Source organism: Vombatus ursinus, unplaced genomic scaffold, assembly GCF_900497805.2.
Source record: "Vombatus ursinus unplaced genomic scaffold, bare-nosed wombat genome assembly UNPS02014810.1, whole genome shotgun sequence".
Classification (NCBI taxonomy): Eukaryota; Metazoa; Chordata; class Mammalia; order Diprotodontia; family Vombatidae; genus Vombatus; species Vombatus ursinus.
In genome coordinates this window covers 14560698-14583156 of record NW_020954588.1, presented here as the reverse complement: position 1 = coordinate 14583156, position 22459 = coordinate 14560698, and the positions used below count along the sequence as shown (strand labels likewise).

Genomic DNA, 22459 nt, shown 5'->3' with positions numbered 1-22459 from the left:
TTCTGTATTGAGGTTTAATCTTATTTGGTATCAGCAATCTACTGTTTCTGACCAGTTCCATCCACTGCTACCATAGTGCTCAAGAAATCTAGTTAATTTCTAGTTTGAAGTATTGTGACATAGTGGATAGAGAGCCAGCTGTATGGTCACGAAGATATGAGCTTAAGACTTCTCTCTGACATATGCTAGCTGTGTGACCAAAGGGCAAATTGCTTAAGTTCTCAGCACCCCTCAACCCTCCCCAGGAAGCTTTTGAAGACTATAGAGATACAGAGGAATCACGGATGTCCATTCAGGGAGGGAGTTTACAAACAGGGAGTTTTCCACACTGATATTCATGGAAAATAACAAAAGACCATAGCAGATAATCATCAATTTTTTTGATGCTTAAATATTTTAGGGATAAAAAGGGAGAGAGGGAACAAGTATTATTGTGCCAGATACTGTGCTATGCATTTTACAGTTATTATCTCACAACAACCCTGAGAGGTAGGTGCTGTTATTATCCCTATTTTACAAATGAGGAAACTGAAGTCAACAGAGGTTCAGTGACTTGCATAGAGTCACACAGCTAGTAAGTGGCTGAGGGTAAATTTGAACTCAAGTCTTCCTGGCTCCAGACCTGATGTTCTATCCACTGTACCACCTAGATGAAAAGGAATAGTATCAAAATGAGCAATTCACTGGGACATGTTTAAGTGGACAAAAAAAGAATGATCATTCTAGTAGTAGTCTCAGCTAAAGTCAGTAAAAGATAAAGTTGTAAACAAAATCTGGTGATTGTGCAGCTGGTTATGTGTGGTGGTAGGATGAAAAACATTAAAAAGACTGAACAGCAATATAATTTGTGACCTTTTTCTCTCCTCTAGAGGTATAGAGCTGCTGGACTCTTTATAACATTCTACGATGCTCGCAGAAGATCTAAGAGTACCCCTTTTCATTATCTTTGGAAAGAACCTCATCTGTACACTCCATGAGAAGGACTAGAGAAAAGATAGCCTTGCTGCTTTCTCATCTGTGCAACAACCTTTCTGGATGTCAACTCAAGTTAAAAATCGCATGTTAAAAAGTTCAACAAGCTATTGTCCAAGAACAATACATGAAACAATTTCTCTGGCTACTCTCCACATTTTTATGCTTCTGTTCATCTTTTGGTTTTTCCAGATGATAGCTACTTCCTCTGGGTCTAGTGATTAACCTTTCGGTGGTTATTCCTATTGCTATATAGCTCCTGAGCCCCCACCAGTGTGTTTCCTATTAACAACCAGTCAGTAGACTTAATTAACTTTCAGCACAGACATTTATTAAGGTGGTAAAGACCTTTGGCACAAAAAACTGCCCAACAAAAACCCTGTGGTACAGACACTCACATATATACCCAGTTTTCATGGGATGATTGGGTTCAAACATGGAATGTAATAGTAGTGAGCCACACATGTAGCTACATGAATAGTAAAGGGTAATTTACAATTCCTAGTACTGGAAGTTCTTCTGTTTTTGTGTGATTTTCATACAACTTACCTTGGATGCAGCTCTTTTCTGGTCAGCTTGCTCAGCTGATTTCCCAGAGCCTGTTCTTTTCTTGAATTTATAAGCATTGCTTCTTTCCACCATAAGTGTTCACATTCTAAGAAGCTACCCCCTCCTTTGGAGGACTGTCTCTCTTTATCAGTGCCTTCTCTCAGAGGGTCTTTCTTTTCCTCAATGGATGCTCTGTCTCCTAGTAATTGAATAGCTACAATTACGTGGCCAGTGGGGGTGGAGGCAGAAAAAGTTCTCTCTTACTCCAAAATGACTCCCTCTCAGGGGGCTGGTTCTTCCTCCACTTCTAGCTCCAACTTTTAATTGCCACTAAAATTCCTCCAGCTATTTAAAGCCTTCAGAGGCACAGCCGACCTATATTCAAACTCATTCCCTTCTTGACTCAGTTAAGAAGTTCACATCTCATAAAGATGTAATAGTGAATCTTGTGTACTCATTAAAAGTGTGTATCCATCCTTACACTTAAAAGTTTGTGATTATACTCTGAACCTCTGTGATTATATCAGTGGTACTGCCTTCCTTACAAACATAAATATATGTTTAAATTTTAAAAAGTTTGGCAATAGTGACTTGACAGTTTAACCATTTTTGAGATCTGGGCCATGCGTGATGCAAGGCCATTTCCTCAAGTCTCTTTTTGTGTTTATAAAACCAAACACCTTAAGTCATCCACTTTGGTCCCCTTAAAAGCAACAGTGTCAAATTCAACTAGAAATGGATCCACTAATCAGTACAATGGGATCCCTGTGGTCCACATGTTGCCTTAGATTTAAAATTTAATATTATCTATGGTTTATTATATATTTATTTTGTTAAATATTTCCCAATTACATTTTAATCTGGCTCAGGCTACACTCTGGAGAGTTGTGGGCCATAGATGGGTGGTATGTGTGATATCTCTGGAAAATATCTCTTTGAAAATAGGCAGCCATTTAAATATCTTAGAATTTTTGCCTGCTTCAGAAAGAAACTCATTTGGGAGTGATCAAATGAGGGTATTTTTGAAACATCTGTGATGGGGAAATATTTCATAAGTGGTTTTTGTTTGATATCTTCTGGTAGTTTTCTTTGCATCATGATGGGCCTTTCAGTTCTACTGATCTTTTCTCTTTGACTTCAATATAATGTATCTGAAGCAAGGTTTATTGTTCAGTTGTGTCTGACTCTTTCATGACCCCATGGACCATAGCACGCCATGCCCTTCTGTCCTCCACTTATCTCTCAGAGTCTGTCCAAGTTTATGTTCGTTGTTTGCATGACACTGTCTATCCATCTCATCCTCTACCATCCCCTTTCCCTTTTGGCTTCAATCTTTCCCAACATCAGGGGCCTCTCCAATGAGTTCTGTATTTTCATTATGTGGCCAAAGTATTTAAGCTTCAGTATTTGTCCTTCTAGTGAATATTCTGAATTAATTTTTTTTTGTGAGGGGAAAACACTGCAAAAAGGTAATCTCTATTTACAGAAGAATGATTTATACACATTATGCTTTTCTTTACAAATAGATGCAGGACAGGAATCGCCTACTTTTTAGAAACTCTTTACATATTTATCTTCAGGATTCCCACCCTGCACTATTAAAATCCTCTTGGCGGGCTGTATCACAGTCATTTTTCTACTTGACTCTCCAAATGAGATTCCATCATTTCTTCATCGTGTGTGGCCCTCATTCTCCTGGAAAGTCTCCTTAGGCACAAGTCAAGAGACAATTTTTTTAGACCCACAACTGAAAACACACACACACACACACACACACACAAAACTGAAGATCCCTCCCCCCTGGTGTCAATCTGTGCATAATTCATTCATCACCATCTGATAGCATCTCATATTGTGAAGACAGCAGTGGGGCGGGCTCTGGCTCCTGCATCCTGTTTGGTGGGTGAGCAGCTGCCTGATTCACAGATGAGCGGGCACAAGGGATCGATGTTGGCAGTGTACAGCTGAGCATCTGCACCATCAAAGGGTTGAAAGGGAACTGCCTTGAACCTGTGGAAGAGGGCTGATCTTCCCAGGCCCACACAGGGGTCTGCCTGTGGTAGTCTCCTTCTGAATGGACAGATGACACTGGAGAAGGTCGTTCAGTTCCTAAAGAAGCCCTGACCAGGAATAGGTGATTTAGACTTCCGACTATTTGACTTGTCAATTAGCTTCAGTTTGCCAACTCCCCTGCCAGAATTAGGTGATGGGTTTGTTTCCTCTCTGTGGGTTTCACTATTGCCCAACATGGATGGGTTTGAACCACCTGATACTACTCCTATAGGTGGTATCAAGACAGCTCCATGATTTCTCCTTTGTCATCAGTTTTCCATGAGAGCCTTCCTTATTATGTCTTCTAGACCCAGTTAATTTTTTTTTTTTTGGTGAGACAATTGGGGTTAGGTGACTTGTCCAGAGTCACACAGCTAGTAAGTGTTATGTGTCTGAGGTTGGACCTGAACTCAAGTCCTCCTGACTCCAGGGCTGGTGTTCTATCCACAGCACCGCCTAGCTGCCCCAAATTAATTTAAGTATTGGCTGATTTGACCTCCTTGCTATCCAAGGGACTCTCAAAAGTCTTCTCCAGCACCACAATTCAAGAGCATCAATTCTGTAGTGCTCAGCTTTCCTTATAGTCCAACTCTCACAGCCATACATTGCTACTGAAAAAACTATAGCTTTGACCACATGGATCTCTGTTGGCAAGATGATATCTCTTCTTTTTAGTATGCTGTCAAGATTTGCCATAGCTTTCCTTCCAAGGAACAGATGTCTTAATTTCATGGCTATAATAGCTGTCTGCAGCGATCTTTGAGTCCAAGAAATAAAATAAAAATAAAATCTATTATATATAATATACACATATACGTATACATCCATCCAGACATGCATGTACATACACACACATACACACATGTAACTTCTATTTGCTAGAAGGAATGGAACCAGTTGCCAGGATCCTAGTTTTTTGAGGTTAAGCTTCCAGCCAGTTTTTATACTCTCCTCTTTCATCCTCATGAAGAGGCTTCTTAATTTTTCTTCACCTTTTGCTGTCAGAGTGGTATCATCTGCGTAACTGAGATTGTTATTTCTCTCAGCAACCTTAATTCAAACTTTTGATTCATCTAGCTTGGAATTTCAGATGATGTACTGTGTATGTAAGTTAAATAAATAAGGTGACATACAGCCTTAACATATGCCTTTTCCAATCTTAAACCTATCAGTTGTTCCATGTTGGCTTCTAAGCGTTGCTTCTTGGCCCGCTGGAATTCTATCACCTCCACTAGCCTTATTGCTAACAACGTGGCCTCAGGCCCACTTGACTCCATTCTCCAGGATGTCTGGCTTTAAATCAATAATCACACCATCATGGTTATCGGTGATATCAAGATCTTTCTTGTATAGATCTTCTCTGTATTCTTGCTACCTCTTCTTAATCTACTTGTGCTAAGTCCCTACCATTTTTGTCTTTTGTCATGCTTATTTTTTGCAGGAAATATTCCCTTGGTGTCTCTAATTTTTTTTTGGAGAAATCTCTTTTCTTTCCCATTCTATTGTCTCCTTCTGTTTTTTTCCATTACTCATTTAAGAAAACCTTCTTATCTCTCCTTGCTCTTCTCTGGAATTCTGTATTCAGGCAAGGAAGACAGGAAAAACAAATTGATAATATCTCTGTCACTTTTTCCCAGGGATGCTTCCTGAGCTCTCATTGGAAGAAATGTCAATGTATACAAAGAGAAGCCCTTTTGGGGACATCATCTTGCCATCTTGGCCTTACTTAGAATTAGATTGTTTCTGGAGGAGCACATTTTTTAACCCTTTTCCTTACAGGGATGGACTAGGTATTATGTGTGGGAAGATAAAAGAGAAACAAAAGAATTGATAGGTGGTACAGTGGATAGAGCTCCAGCCTTGGAGTCAGGAGGACTTGAATTCAAATCCAACCTCAGGCACTTGACACTTTCTAGCTGTGTGACCCTGGCCAAGTCACTTAACCCCAATTGCCTCAGCAAAAAGCAAAAAAAAAAATGATACAGAATTCACGAAAGGACATCCTGTTTTGTTGGAGGAAAACCTGGGTTGAGAGGCCAAAGACTCTAAAAGAGTTCTAAACTTTGATGTGCCCCTAAGTTGTGAGTATGTGAGTGTCTCCACCTCATGAATGATGAGGTATTAGAGCTGAAGAGATCTTAGCATGTAATTGACCCTCCCCTTGTGTCATTTTACAGACAAGGAAACTAAGGCCAAAGTAATGAATAGATTTGGCTAATTAATGGTCAAGAAGCTATTAAGTGGCCGAGCAGGGATTCAAACACAGGGTGTCTAATAGAACTGTAACTAGGACTGGGCAAATGAAGATTTGTCCTAGGGTGTCAACATTTACAGGGTGCTAACAACTCATACTGTCCTTCACCAGGTAGGAAAAACTCAGCACCTAGCCAATGGGAAACTGAAAATAGAAAGCTACTTTTCTCCAATAGCAGTCAAACCCCAAGTGAGTTCCTGGCCTGACTGATGGCATTAGTCTCCTAGCAGAACTTCATAATGGGTTTGTTGGACTTGTTCTGTTTGTCCCCAAAGGGCAGGACTAACAGAAATGTGTGAAAACCACAAAGAGAAAAAATTGAGACTTGATATACAGAATAGTCCTGACCATGATAGCTATCCAAAAGTGTGATGGGCTACCTTGAGAGGTGGTGGGTTTCCCCTTGATTGGAGGTCTCTAAGTAAAGGCTGGATGACCATTTTTATAGTGGAGATTTCCTCAGGGTAGGAGTGACACTAAATGGTTGCTGAGATCCCTTCCAATGCTCCCAACTCCCATGATTCTTTTAAAAGGTACTTTCCTCCTGCTATCGTGAGTTCTCTGCATCTTGAGTTCTCCATCCCTCATCAATGGAAGTCTTCAAAAGCTCCTTGACCACAAGTGCATTTTGAGGGGCTTACCCCTTGCATTAGAATTGCTAGTGAAAGCTCTGGCTTCTCCATTTCACCATTCTCTCTACTGAATAGGATGCTACCTGGACGAACCTGTGCTTTAGTTTTCTCATGTATGAAATGAAGTTGGGGCAGGGGGATGGACAAAAGCACCTCTAGACTCCCAAGATTCTGTAAATGAGAAACAAAAAAAATATTTCTGAAATTGGAAGCTGTAGAATATGCAAAAAAAATGCTTAACTTGGTTCAGAAAGCATATGGAGGCAAAATGGGATTTTAAAGATGGAAAGGGTCATGGAGGTCATTGAGTGCAGGTCACATTCCATAGATCAGCACTCCAAGCTCATGTCTGGGGCCATGTTTTAGGAAGGACATTGACAAGTTTGATCTCATTAGTTTAACAATAAGTGCTGACATTCATTATAGTGCTTTAAAGTTAAAAAGTACTTTGCATACATTGTCAAAGAAGGTGAGGCAACAGACTCAGTGAACTAAGTAACCTAGGGTCACACAGCAAATATGTCTTTGGAGATATTTAGATTGAAGAAGACTCATGACTCCCTTGGATTGGATAGTGTGGGAATGGACATCTGAGATCCACTCCCAGATCCTCCATTTGAGAAGGGCACCCATGACTTTTGCCTCATTTCCCACTTGACTGGTTTCCCGGACTTGATGTTTTCCAAAAACTCATCTTGCAAGATGAAATCAACTCCATAATTCACATTTTCTCACCCCAGTTTCTAGTTTTCATCATGATCTCCCATACTTTGTCAGGTACCTCCCTCACACCTTTCCAGTATTTTATGTGTTGTCTTCTGTTAGATTGTAAGTTCCTTGAGGGCAAGAAGCATTCCTACTCTGTGTCAGGCACAGTACCTGACACATAGTAGGCATTTAATAAATGTTTATTGACTCTGACTCATTGGACCATAGAATTTAGAATTAAAAGACACCTTAGAAATAATTTAGTCCAAGGCATTATAAAGAAGAAACTGTAAGCTCTGAGAGATTACTTCCCTAAGGTCACATACATAGCCAGTTGCAATATCACTATTTTGTCCTAGTTCCCTTAACTCCAGGGGCAGCAACGTAGCACTGCAGTGCATAGAGTGCCAGGCCTGGAGTCAGGAAGATTCATTTTCCTGAGTTCAAATCTGGCCTCAGATACTTAATAGGTGTGTTATCACTTAACCCTGTTTGCCTCAGTTTCTTCACCTGTAAAATGAGCTGGAGAAGGAAATGGCAAACCACTATCTGTACCAAGAAAATCCTTAACTCTAAACTAAATGTCCTTCCCACTTTACACATACCAATTTACTTTACACATACCAATTTTGCCCATGATAGCAGTGTTCAGGTATTTGAGGATTTGAGCAGGATTCAGGTATTTGTCATATGGAAGCCAGATTAGACTCAACATCTGTAAAGCATCTTGAAAACCTTAAGACACTATATAAATGTAATTTTATTCTTATTCATTTTTTTTCCAAGAGGCTAGAACTTGAACCATGGATAGAAATCGTAGAGAAACATATTTGGGTGAGGAAACAGAGGCCTAGCGAGGTAAAGCAATATGTGTGAGGTTACACAGCTAAAATAAAGGGTAAATAACAGATTTAGGAGCCAGTCACACAAGATTGCTAATGAAAGTCAGGAGTAAAGAGTGTGGTCGTCTTTTAGAGGCTTCTGGTTAAAGCACAGGTGGATTACTGACATTTCTCCCACCCAGGTAAAGACCTGAGAACTTTAAACTACTGAGTCTTCCTTCCATACTGAACACACAGATGGAATTTTACATAGCTAGGGATCATCAAATACTTGAACAAGTGTAATCTATTGAGGGGAGGACAAGGCAGATTTTTACTGACCTGGGTAGAGCACTGGGCTAGTGATCTGGTAGCAACTAAAGAGTATAAGATATAGTCTCCGTCCTCAAGGGGCTTAGAATCTAGTTGGGCTGATGGGGTGTATACATGGCAGTGATGTTAAACTCAAATAGAACTAGATCTGGAAAGGCTGCATATTGATGTAGAAAACCCCAAATTAACATTGTTGTATTTTTTAATTTTATCAAACATTTCCCAATTACACTTTAATCTGGTTCAGGATACTCTCCGGAGTCCCGCCTATTGTTTGCTGCTGTTTCGGCGCTTCTGCATGAGAAAGGACAACAAGAAAGGCTAACACTTGCTGAGGGATAAATGAAGCCTATACACTCCAAGTACAGCAGGAGTTTGGAGAAATCACAGCTTACTAGTTGCCTAGAATTCCTTGATGTAAACCATGCGGATGGGGTTGGGATACTAATAACTTATTTAAACTTTCAGGAGGTTTGACTCTGTCATAGTCAGAGAAGGTGAGAGTGGAAAGGGAAGTTATAGATCTTCTATTCCAGTCCTTTTATAAAGTGAAAAAAATTTATGCTGAGGAGTGACCTGTTCAAAGGTGCATAGTAGCTGAAAAGGCTATGATTGGAACACAGGTCAATTCCCATTTGAGTATGCTTTCTGTTAGAAAAATCTGAAACAAAAATCTACTACAGTGAGTGAATGAAGGAAAGTATTACGCTTCTCATGAGAGAAATGGGCACAACGCACTTTAGTAGCACGTGGGCACTGGTTCAGTGGTAGAATCAACTTTTAAACCATTAGTAAGATCCATATTCCACCCATCAGGGCTCCTGTTGGTCTAGTTCATCTGAGTTACATCCTTCCTGGACAGCCCATTGCATGTTCGTCCATGTTCTGTTAACTCCGCCCACTTCATGGGTCCCATGTTCAAAAATGGTGGCTATCTCTGCCCTTGGGGTGTGTCAGTTCATATTCAATAAGCTTATTAAGCAAGCTCAGTAGAGAAAAGCCTTTGCTCTGCTCAAAGCCCCGTCCTTGAACCCAGCTGGTTGCAACTGGGTTAGCCTCTAGGGCTCTTTCTTAAGAACTAGTTGTTTATAGAAAAGTTTGGAGTACTTTCTGATTGGTTGAGGGACTATCCACAAGATCTTGGAATTTCTTATCCTGCTGTGGAAGCCTAATCCCCTAAAATCTTTCTTATGCTTTCTACTACCACCAGTCTTTAATAAATGCTATGAAAAAGAGAGTTGATATGAATTTTTTGAGGTGGAGGGGCAATGTTTTATCAATAGGGAGGTAACATAAGGGAAAAAAGTGAGTAAGGATAGACACTTATTTGCTTGATATAATAGTGAGGTCCTCCAGAGACCATTGCTGGGTTTGATTTTATCATCTGATAAACAAACAGTTCAAAGAGCACATTAGATTCACTACCTTTTGGTGTTAACCCCAGGCAAGTTGTGTAACTTCTTTGGACCATCATTTCCTCATCTGTAAAATGGATATGGAGAGACCAGAATAGATGATCTCCCTCCCAGCTCTAAATCTGTGATCCCCTGATTGATCCCATGATTAGGGAACTGGAGTGCCCAGCAAAACCTCTAAACTTGCTGCTGATAACTGATTTCTCAGATCTTCCAGGGAAGGCCACAGTAGGTAGGCACAGCTCACATTTAGGTTAGCTTTGAGTTGGATTCACGTTGCTATAATGTAACACTGACATTATGGCGAGGAAAATGTTCACTCTCTTGTCAATACATTCAGGTTTCCTGGGACTTATTAGCTAATCAATAGCTCAGGATTCCTTTTAGTGTTTTCATTTACATCTTTATAGCCTTGGCAACTGTTAGTGCCCTCTCTTCAAAACTGCCAGGCATTGACTACTTTGTATTCATTTGTATTTATTCTCTTTATATTTATTTCCACTTATATCTTCATACACACTTGTTGCCTTCCTTTTTAAAATATAAATTCCTTCAGGGTAGGGATTGTTTGATTCATCGTATTTTTATCTCTAGTGCCTAGCAAAGTACTTCACATATCATAAATGCTTTTTGATGGATTGATTGCATCAGTACATTCCAATACATTCATATGCTATAATTTATTCAGCCCTTCACCAACCAATGTACTTTGTTTCCATCTATCTACCTTGTTTCCAGTTCTATCACCCAAAGTGATTCTACGAACTTTGGTAAATATTGGACTTAAATTTTTCTCTTTGATTCCATTGGGATAGATGTCCAATAGTGTGACTAGTGGACCAAAAGGTATAAATAGTTCAGTCACTTTTCTCACATTACTCCAAATTGTTGGTCCAGACTCCAAAAGAGTTGGACCACTTCTCAGCTCCACTAACTTTATTAGTTTATATGCCTTCTCATACCCAGAAACCCTAAACATTGACCATTACTATTTTTGTCACGTTTGCCAATTTTCCAAGTATGAGATGAAACCGCAGAGTTGTTTTAATTTGCATTACTCTTATTTTTAACTATTTGGAGCATATTTTCATATGGTGTTTGATTACAATCCTTTTGAAAGCCATTCATGTCCTTTGAGTACTATTCAAGAATTAACTGATTTTCCTGATTCTGTATTTATTTGAATGATTTTTTTCAACATAGCATTTCATGAGCTATTGCTTGGACAAGAGATCAGCAAGATTGCCTTGTATAACTCCTTCTCAGGAAATGGGCAGGGGAGCCTTTGGAAACTTTCAAAGATGATGGCTCTTCTGTCAGGGTAGTCAAGGGTGACAAAAGGCTCTTCAGAGAGCTTTAAGCAGATTCCTTACCCTAGATATGAGAAAAGGATCACATATTAGTATGCTATACCATTCTTAATTAGGTCAGAAAAGAATTTACAATTTTTGGATTTCTTCCTTCCACTCCCAACACATGACCAATAGACATTTGTCAAGTTCCTACCATGTGCCAGGCACTGTGATAAGCACTGGGGATACAAAAAGAGGAAAAAGACCATTGCTGCCCTCAAGAGATACATCATCTACTAGAAGAGATAACAAACAAAAACTGTACAAGCAAGCTATATATAGGATAAACAGGAAATAATTAAGAGAGGGAAGGAACTAGAATTAGGAGAGGTTGGGAAATGTTTACTATAGAAGGCAAGATTTTACTTAGGACTCAAAGGAAGTCAGGGAAGCCAGTAGACACAGATGAAGAGGGCATAGAGGAGTGTCTGAGAAATGGCCTCGAACAAAAGGACGGCGTGTCTTGTTTGTGAAACAGCCAGGAGGCTGAATAGAAGAGGATATGGCAAGGAATAAGATGTAAGAAGACTAGAAAGGTAAGAGGGGGTAGGTCATGAAAGACTTTGAATACCAAAATGAGGATTTTGCTATTTGATACTAAAGGTGATAGGGAGCCACTGAAGTTAATTTAGTAAGGGAGTGGGAAGGGTGATGTGATCAGACCTGTGCTATGGGAAAATCACTTTAGTTACTGAATGGAGAATGGATTGGAGTAGGGAGAGATGGAGGCAGGCAGAACCAGTGCCATCGACTGCAATGATCCAGGTGTGAGATAATGAGAGCCTGCAACAAAGTTAAGTGGTATCACTAGCAGAGGAGAGAAGGGGGTCTATTGTAGAGGTGTTGCAAAGGTGAAATCAACAGGCCTTAGCAACAGAGATAGTGAGGAGTCCAGGAGTACTCCTAGGTTGTGAATCTGGGGGACTGGGAGGATGGTGCTACCCTCTACAGTAATAAGAGAAGATGGGACTGGGGAGTGTTTAGGAGTAAAGATCATGAGCTCCATTTTGATCATGTTGACTTTAAGATGCCTAGTGGACATCCAGTTTGAGATGCCTGAAAGGCAGTTGGAAATGTGAGATTGGAGGTCAGTAGAGAGTTTGGGGCAGGATAAGTAGATTTCAGAATCTTTAGCATAGAGATAATAATTAAATCTGCAGGAGATGATGAGATCACTAAGTGAAATAGCATAGAGGGAGAAGAGGCATCAAGACAGAACCCTGAGGGACACTAATGATTGGAGTGGTCATGATCTAGAGATTGAAGAGGGGTAGTTAAAGAGGTAAGATGAGAGTGAGAGAGTGAGTCTCAAAAACATACACATGAGAGAGTATCAGGGAGGAGATAGTGATCAACAGTGTCAACGTCTGCAGAAAGGTCCAGGGGAGTGATGAATAAGAAAAAGCCACTGAATTTGGCAACTAAGAGATCACTGATAGGCAAATGACAGTCCAGGTTTTTCAGTGGAATGATAATATTGGACACCAAATTACAAGGGATTATAAGAGAATGAGAAGAGTGAAAATGGAACTACCTATTGTAAAAGGTCTTTTGGAGGAGTTTAGCTACAGAAGGCAGAAGAGATATAGGATGATAGTGGGGATGGAAGGATCAAGTGAGGGTTTTTTCAGGATGAGGGAGACATGAGGGAAGGAGCCAGTACCTGGGGAGCGATTGAATATGTGATAGAATGGGGATGGTAGAGGAGACAATCTGTTGGAGAAGATGGGATGGAATGGGATTTTTTGTACAGCTAGAGGGGTTAGCCTTGGTAAAGAATAAGGCCACCCCATTATGTGAGATAGGACTGAAAGGAGAAACTGTCTGAAGGCACTGGAGTGTTAGATGAGGAAGAGGGGAGAAGAGGGAGTTCATGGCAAATGCCCTCAATTTTTTCTGTAAAATATGAGGCAAGGATATCAGCTGATGGGTGTGGGGAGGGGGCGCTATGGGAAGTTTGAGGAGGGATGAAAAGGTTGAGAATTGCTGCCGCAGAGAGTGGGATAGTGAATTGATAAGGGAGGTATAGTAGGATTGCCTAACAACAGTGAAGGCTCAGTCAATGCTGAGTAATATAAATACGCAAAAGTTGAGTGATTTTTCTCCACCTTCATTCAGGAGGACATGTGTAGGAAAAAAGGTAGTGGGTGGATGGTGGGAGTGATCTAAGGTCAAGGTTTAGCAGGGCACAACTGGCAAGATAAGGGAGCTCAGGATCCAAGAGAAGAGGACAGTGTAGAGTCAAATTGGTTCACCAAGGAGTCAAGATGGAGAAAAGAAAAGAGACTAGTTAGTGCAAGGCAGATGGACCGAGAGATAGGACCAATTTTTTTTTTCTTAGGCTTGAGTTGAGACTTCTGCCCTTGCACTTTGATTCTGTTAGAGGGAAGATTCCTTTGCTTGATCATTCACTGGACCTCCATGAATTATTATTAATAGACTGTGAGTCTATTCCATTTGTCTTTTTTGACCCTCAAATATTTTGGCATCAAGAAATTTGGGGATTGGTTGCTCTGTTCTTGGACTTTTTTTTTTTGGTGTGAAGAATTTCCTGCTTGGAAATCCTTTCCGCTAATGTAGATTAGTGATTCTTTCATATGTTTGTAATTTTTAAAAGTTGCCTTAAGTACTGACAGCTTAAGTGATTTTCCCATTCTCACACAGTAAGTATGGTCTCACACACTAATCTCTTTGACTGTAAGTCTGTCCCTCAATTCACTACACTAAATTCATCTTTAGGATGTCAGAATAAGATTGCTTGGCTATCATGGTAGCCCTCATAAAATGGAAATAACTGGAAACAGGATTTTTGTGATAGCATATAAATACCTCAACCAAGGACTCTCATATTTCTGAACATTCTCTGAAACATTAATTTCTGAAACGCTTTCATTTAGACCTCAATAGTATTTGTAGTCAGCCTTGTGGATGAGGAAAAACTTAGCCAAGACAAATCTAGCCTGGTTTCCACGCAAAGAAGGAAAATAAAATCAATAATCCTTATTATCTGCCTGGCATCATTGCTAATGGAGCTTGAGTCAGAATTTGAAGAATGTCCTAAGTGTTTGCTATACTGATTGCCTTCCATAAGCCATTATCTGGTGAAGGCAATGACAGATTAAGGAAATACCCAAATCTACAGACAGTCTCATTGGCTTGAGTTTTCAAAGGGGTCCTTTCAATAATCCTATTGGTTATTATAAAAAATAATCCTATTGGCCCAACCCTGTTGGGTACAAAGGTTTTCATCTTTCACCATGTCATAATAAGCCTGTGGTACATTTTAGTCTTTTTGACTATTTCATATTTGGTTTGTTGTAAAGTGGGGTGTGAACTTCTTAACAGACTTTTTTATGATATGTTTTAGCTGATTTAAATGATTTAAATAAGCAATTAGGCCATTTTTACATTCAGTAGTTTTTCTTTTTAAATCAGCATTGTCTATGTGACAAAGACGCAATATTATGGGTATTATGTCCTTCACTTTGGAGTCTGGTTTTCCTGCACTAAGAAAAACATCCATAAAAATTTGCTTTTGAAGTGGCATGCTCTATGTTAGTGAGGAAAGAGTCATAGAAAATCCCCTTAAATAAGGTAAGGTAATTAGGTAAGACTCTTCCTCTTACCTTATAAGCTCTAGATTTGTTTGGAAAATAGATCAAATTATGTTTGGGGCCAAACAATGATGTTTTGTGTCCTTGGAAACTACTTGCTCTGTGCAGACAGACATTCATCCATGCTTTGTCAGTATGAACTCAGAATACTGGAAAGGTGAGGACAGATGGTCTTCATGATGCACCCAGAGTCAAACTGTTGCTTCTAGGATTCAACCAAAGCGTTATGGCTGTGGTGAACTGTGACCATTCGGGCTGACTGGACCCTTTGCTCCTGGTTTAGATCTCTGCTGGATGTGCAAGGGAGCAAAGGCTATGGGCCTCTATTGTTCAAACAGTCCTGCTCTCTTGAGTTAATTCCTATGATAATAGTGTGAGATGAGAAATGGGAAACAATGAACTTACCTCACAATGTTCATCTCATGTCCACTACCCAAATATCGTGCCAAGGACGCCATTTACCACTTGAATCCCACAGATTACCAGCTCAGCAGAACTTATTCCCAGTAGGATGGAGAAGAGAGTCAAGTTCCAGGTCACAATGCCAGCAGGTTTATAGCACTTACTCCACAAGAATTTATCACTCAGATAGTCCCTATGTGAGAGAGTAGATGGTGAAGACATTCATTCAACAAACACTTTATTAAATGCCTACTGTGTACATGGCACTAGGCTAGGTACTATGGACACAAAGTTGACAAGTGACACCTTCCCTGCCTTTAAGAAACTTATAGTCAGCTGGCATTTGAAAGATGCAAGCAAAATCTTAAGCTTTGCCATGGCAATGCTGCTAATAATTATGGCAATTCTTTCTATAAATGACATGAACTCTATACCAAAAGATCCTCTAATACGATCTGTGCAGATCTCAAAGTGGTCTGGCCAACTTGGTGTGGTTGTTGGAACCAGGATTTCATTATTAGCATTGAGAATTTCTTGCTGAAACTCCATTCGCTGATTCATTCAGATGGGCAAATTCTCTGTGGTTGTCTTAGTTATTTTGCCTAGAGCAACTTTCTTCGTTTCACTTTTGGCTGGGCCACTGAGAAATTAAGTGTTTGCCAATAGTCACATAGCTGGCTAGTATATGTCAGAGGCAATCCTTGAACCCATGTCTTCTAGATTCCAAGGCCAGTCCTCTATCCACTAGAACAGGGGTAGGGAACCTGCGGCCTCAAGACCACGTGTGGCCCTCTAAGTCCTCAAGTATGGCCCTTTGATTGAATCCAAACTTCACAGAACAAATCCCCTTAATAAAAGAATTTGTTCTATAAAACTTAGACCCAGTCAAAAGGCCTCACCCAAGGACCTAGAAGACCACACGTGGCCTCGAGGCTGCAGGTTCTCCACCCCTACACTAGATGATACTACCTCTTAGGTTTGTTACAGATAGCTTCCAGTAACCTGAAGGTTATTTATATACATATACATATACATATATATGTTGTGTATGTATGTGTATACATATAATATACATACTATATGTGTATATGTCCAATATACGTATGTGCATATACACATATATGTATATGTGTGCCCACATATCTCGCCATTTATTTTTACCCACAAAATGTTATCAGCATGGCGGCATTGCTGATGGTATTATGTAACTGGATGCAAGTTAAAATCCAGCCTTTGACCCTCACCAGTGGCGTGGTCTCATAGTCTCTTAGGCTGAGATATACTTAACAAATTGACCCTTGTTAGGAGCTGTATGGGCACTTTGCCAAAGTAGCAGGCTAATTCAGGCAATTCAATGAGGAGTTGCTTAGCAGCAGATAGGTCAAACAACTTTTCTTTCATCTTTTTTTTTAAATTTTGGAGGAGTTTTTCAGCCTTGGGTATACATACATACATATATACCTACATATATATATATATATACACATACACACATATATAATTATTTTTTATTAATTTCAAAATAATTTATTACTGATATTTAGACTTTAAGAGACTTATTATATTGAATGAATCTGTGATTTCATCAGTGTGGGAACTCCCTCCACCAATGTAGATTACAATAATAATGATAATAATAATAATTATAATCATCTGTAATTTATAGTTTAATAGAGTTGTCTGAAGCTCGGAGGAGGTTACATGAAGTGCCTGTGTTCTCACTGTTAATTAGTGTCAGATATGGGAAGCGAACTCATATCTGATCTTCCTGACTTCCAACTTAGCACTCTATCTATCTATCTATCTATCTATGCCATGTTGTCTCTATTAACTGTAGCTTATACATGTGCATATACACATATAACATATATATATATACTCTTATCCTTACAAAGTACTTGGCTGTGGCCAAGTCCAAGAAAGAAAGAAAGTTCAAGGGAAACACAGGATCACAGACCTAGAGCTAAAAGGGACTTTAGTAGACATCTGATCTAACCGTTTCTCAATGTAAAGATGAAATCCATGGATATGAGATGACTTGCCCAAGGTCTCAAAGGTAATAAACATCAGAGGCAGCATTTGAACCCAGCTCTCCTCATAGCTGTGAGTCCCATTGGACTACAGCTGCCCAGTCACATTGTTGTTATTCTCCACAGGAAAAAACAGAGGTGCAGAGCACTTGTATCTCACCCAAGATGAATCTAGGCAGTGCTGAGCCTGGGATTCCAACTGAAGCCTCTTGGCTGAGATGAGAATTCAGGGCTTTTTGAACTATACCAGAAGGGTCAAATAGTTGGCCATAGGTGGCATTCTGACATAAAATGTAATTGGGAGAATACGTAGCAAAATAAATAAAAATACAATTGAACAGAGATGATGTTAATATGTGTCGCTATGAGGCCAGTAGGGGGTTTAATGACCCCATTTCTATTTGAGTTTTATACCACTGTACTGCACCATAGAGGTTGTATATTTCCAATGAAATTCCATGCTATTGCTACTTATTTCTTCTGGCTATATTCATAGGAAAAACAAATGCCAATAGTGCAAACTACCAGGGCTTCATAGACTGAAGGGTTATTAGCAAGTGATGATTCAGCTAAGGATTCATGTGTATCTTGAGCAAACTTTTGAAAGAAATAAAGGTTTCTAAAAGGCAGAGGTGTGCATGGAAGGTAAAGGAAACAGATAGGAAAAAGGTATGGAGATGAGAGGTGGAGGGTTGTATGAGAGAAATAGCAAGAAGGCCAGTTTGGTTGTATTGTAGAAAGAGTAAAGGGGAGCAGTTTGTAATAAGGGCTTTAAAAATTAAAGAGAAAGTTGCTCAGTGGATAGAGCACTGATCCTGGAGTCAGGAAGACCTGAGTTCAAATCCAGCTTCAGATACCACTAGCTATGTGACCTTGGGCGAGTCACTTAACCCCAATTGCCTCCAAAAAAAAAAAAAGAGAGAAGAGTTTATATTTGATCCTAGAGGCAACAAGGAGCCATTGGAGTTTATTGACTAGGGGAATGACATGGTCAGACCTTCACAGACAGTTGTGAAGTGAATGTATTTGGAGAGGTGAGAAACTGGAAGCAAGAATACTATTAATTAGGAGGTGGATTGTGAGAATCCAAGTGAGAGGTACGAGAGCCTAAACTAAGGTGGTGACTGGGTGAGTAGAGAGAAAAAGACAGACTCGAGGGATGTTGTGAAGGTAGAAACAAGAAGAATTGGCACTGATTGGATATGTAGCTTGTGGGGCAGTGGAGATTTAAGCATTATGCAAAGGTGCAAATCTGGGTGACTAGAAGTAGTGATATCTTCAACAGATATAGGGAAGTTTTAAAGGTAGATTTTCAGGGAAAGATAATGAATTTACTTTGTGGTATACTGATTTTGTTTTTTTGGCGAGGCATTTGGGGTTAAGTGACTGGCCCAGAGTCACACAGCTAGGAAGTATTATGTGTCTGAGGTCAGATTTGAACTCAGGTCCTCCTGACTCCAGAGCTAGTGCTCTATCTACTGGGCCATCTAGCTGCACCGAGGTATATTGATTTTTAAGATACTTTTGGGATGTCCAATTGGAAATACTTGATACATGCATGACTAGAGATCAGGGAAGAGACTAGGGTTGAATAATTAAACTCATAGGAACAAGATTAGTATGTAAGAAAGTATAGAGAGAAGAGAAGAGAACCCAATATGGAATTTTGCATAATATTCCCAGTTGGAGGACATGATATGAAGAGCTAGTAATGGAGACTGAAAAGGAGCCATCGAATAGGATGGTGGAAAACCAATAGAGAGTAAAATCATGAAATCCCAGAGGAGAGAGAATGCAGGAGGTGGTCAACAATGTCAAATGTTACAGAGACATTAATAAGAATGAGGCCAAACAAAGAGAAAAGGTGACATGGCCTCATACTGGCTTGTCCATAGAAATCCCTCCCAACTCCCCCCCTTTATAAGAATGATGGCTTTCAGTAGCAGACAAGTGTACAATGCTACCATTATTAAATACCTTACTGGCAAGAGGTCTATCACTAATAAATCTTGCTGAAGTTGTCCTGGGATGGATGGATGGATGGATGGTTTTGAGCTATAAGTTACAACTCCGGAATATTGTCAGAGTATGCTGCCTGCTTTCTAAAACAGTGCAAGTGACAGCTCTCTTCCACTTGGGTAGTAGCTCCATTTCTGTGTGAAGTGTGCAAGCATTGAAATGTAATTGCAAAGGGCAAAGAACTCAGAGTCAGGAGAGAACTGGTCTCCATTCTTGCCTTTGACATGCATGAGCTATGGGGTCAACAATTGGGCAGGTCTCTTGGCCTCTTGAGCTTCATTTTCCTCATGTGTAAAATAGGGGATAGTTTGGGATGGCCTGTAATTAAGCCTGTAATCTCTGCTATCAAGGAGGCTGACCTTAGTAGATCATTTGAATGCAGGAGTTCTGAGCTGTAGTGAGCTAAAGCCAATAAGATGTCTGCACCAAATCCAGAACCCATATGGTTAGCCTCTAAAAAATGCATGTCAAAGTTCTCTTTTCTGAGCTATGTTCACATATTTATCAGGTATTTTTAACTGGATAGCTCAAAGGTGCCATAAAAATCAACATACCCCAAACTGAATGAGAGCAGGCCTATAAGTAGCCCCTATATTTCCAACCTTAGAGAGATGGGGAGATCCAACCTCAAAAAGTATACATGAGTAGTATTATATATGAGGTAGCATTTACCTCACAGGGTTTTCATGTAGATCAAATAAGGCACTCTTGAAATCTTAGTATACTTTATAAATATCAGCTTTTATTATAATCAGGTAATGTGAATCATCAATAGGATTTAGAACTGGAAGGAGCTTTAAGAGTTATTTAATTCAACCTTCTTATTTGATGGTTGAGCAAATGAAGGCAAAGGTGAAGGGACTTTATCAAGATCATAGAATCACTCTGTGACAGAGTCAGGATTTGAACTCATCTTCTGACTCCATTTATAACACTTTAAGGTTTAAAAAATATTTACTTACAAAGACTCCAAGAGGCAGTAAAGCAAGTATTATTATCCCCATCTCGTTGATGAGGGAACATGTGTAGAGGAACATAGAGGTCAAATGATTTGACATGGTCCACAAAAATAGCAAATAGCATAGCCAAGAACCAAACTCAGGATTTGGGATTCTAATGACCAAGAAAGGTATCCTGGAAGAGAGCACAACCTGCATTGCTGGACGGGTATCCTTAGTCCCACCCCCGTTAAAGTGAATGAGAAGATCTTCAGATCATAGATTTGGAACTGAAGGTTTGGCACTTCCTTAAAGGCTATCTTGGATAATTTGCTGATATTACAGATGAGGAAACTAGGGATCAGAAAAGTTAAGTTTTTGCTCAAGGACAGGCAGATTTTAAGTGGCAGAGCTAGGATTTTAACCCAATCCTCTTACTCCAAAACCAGTGTTCATTCTGCCCATAGCATCATTAAACAGGTCATCTATTGAGTCTGAATATTATTTGGATGGAGAGTTCCCTAAGTATTATCCAAGCCCATAATGTTTCAATTTTACATTCACCAAGAATCCTTTGGATTTTGAGTTGTGTCCTTCTCAGAACTTTGGGCAGAGGTATGGTAACCTTGGGGGCATGGGAGGACTATTTTACACCAGTCTGTCTATTTTTAAATTAATAAAAGGTCATGCAGGCTTGTAAGTTAGCCTTTAGTGGCTATGGCTAGTATGAATCAATCCTCTTGTACCAGGTTACACAGAATAATCTTACTTCAGATTAGATAGATTCATGTGGCTAGCATTTAATCTGGCAGATAACTAACATCATTTTCACTAATTCTGCTCCATTAAAAGATTGTCCCGTTATTGGCACTTTGTGTTTGTTAATGAGAACAGTCTAAGCTTGCTTAAGAAGAAAACTGTGCTTTTTTTTTTTTGGAAAGGTTTGACATCAGTTGTACTTCTCTAATTAGTGTTAAGTTTACACACTTAATAAGTGTTGGGTTTTTAGCTGTTACACAGGTAACACACATATACACACATATGTACACACATTTTCCTTTGTCCTTCCCTTGTGCCTCCCCAAAAGATCCTAAAGTTCATTTCTCTCTCTCTCTCTCTCTCTCTCTCTCTCTCTCTCTCTCTCTCTCCCTCTCTCTCCCTCACTTACCCACACACACACACACACTCTTTCCCCTGTCAGAAGGAATAAGATGTAATGATAAAAGTTCAGGACAGGTTCAAATTCCACATTTGCCCCTTGCTAGCTATGTAAATAACTTAGGAAAAATAGTAACTCTTATTCACCTTAAAATGAGTGTGCAATCTGTTGATGGAGTTGTGAATTGATCCAATCATCTTGGAGAGCAATTTGGAACTATGCCCAAAGGGCAAACAAACTGTATATGCTCTTTCATCCATCAATACCACTACTAGGTCGTATCCCAAAAAGATCATAAAAAAGAGAAAAGGACGTATACATACAAAAATATTTATAACAGCTCTTTTTGTGGTGGTAAAAATTGAAATTTGAGGGAATGTCCATCAATTGGGGAATGGCCACAAATTGTGGCGTATGAATGAAATGGAATACTATCATGCTATAAGAAATGATGAGCAAGTGGATTTCAGAAAAACTTGGAAAGATTTACATGAACTGATGCAAAGTGAAGTGAGCAGAACCAGGAGAACATTGTACATAGTAATAGCAACATTCTGCAATGATCAACTATGATTGACTTAGTTTTTCTCTACAACATAATGATCCTAGACAATTCCAAAAGACTCATGATGGAAAATTCTATCTACATCCAGAGAAAGAACTAGTTGACTCTGAATGCAGATTGAACCACACTATTTTCACTTGATTTTTTTCCATGTTTTTTTCCCTTTTGTTCTGTTTCTTCTTTCACAATATGACCAATATGGAAATAGGTTTTACATGATTGCACATATGTAAAATATCAAATTGCTTGCTGTTTTAGAGGGGAGGAGAAAATTTGGCACTCAAAATTTTATAAAAAAGAAAGAATGTTAAAACTTTTTACACATAATTGGAAAAAATGAAATGTTATTAAAAATGAATGTGATGATCTAGATTTCTAAGGCTACAACTATCTAACTACAATATTCTATGACACCTATTATTCTTGGCTCAGAGCTATTTAAAGCTACCTTGGATTCCCCACCATATGAGATTGCTGTATGAGATTCCCAGAGAAAGACCATAGTTCTTCCCTATTTGCCATTTGACTTCTCTGTCACCTAATACTGAAAAGAGCTGTGTAAAACATATGACAACAGGAAAGTTGATTTTGCTCTGGAGAAAGTAACCTCCAGTGATCCTTGTGGGTAGAGTACATATCTGCAA

General features: G+C 39.4%; 1 protein-coding gene across 4 annotated transcripts in view; it reads left to right on the top strand.

Moving 5' to 3' along the window:
- LOC114052929 (transmembrane 4 L6 family member 4-like) overlaps positions 1 to 2001 on the top strand; it is a 33910-nt gene extending 31909 nt beyond the window's left edge. For all 4 annotated transcript variants that reach the window (XM_027875716.1, XM_027875719.1, XM_027875718.1 and 1 more), the window contains one exon: positions 870 to 2001. In XM_027875716.1, coding sequence (XP_027731517.1) covers positions 870 to 877 — 8 coding nt within the window. In that variant the 3' untranslated portion in view covers positions 878 to 2001. The remainder of the gene's footprint in view (positions 1 to 869) is intronic.
- The last annotated feature ends 20458 nt before the right edge of the window (positions 2002 to 22459 follow it).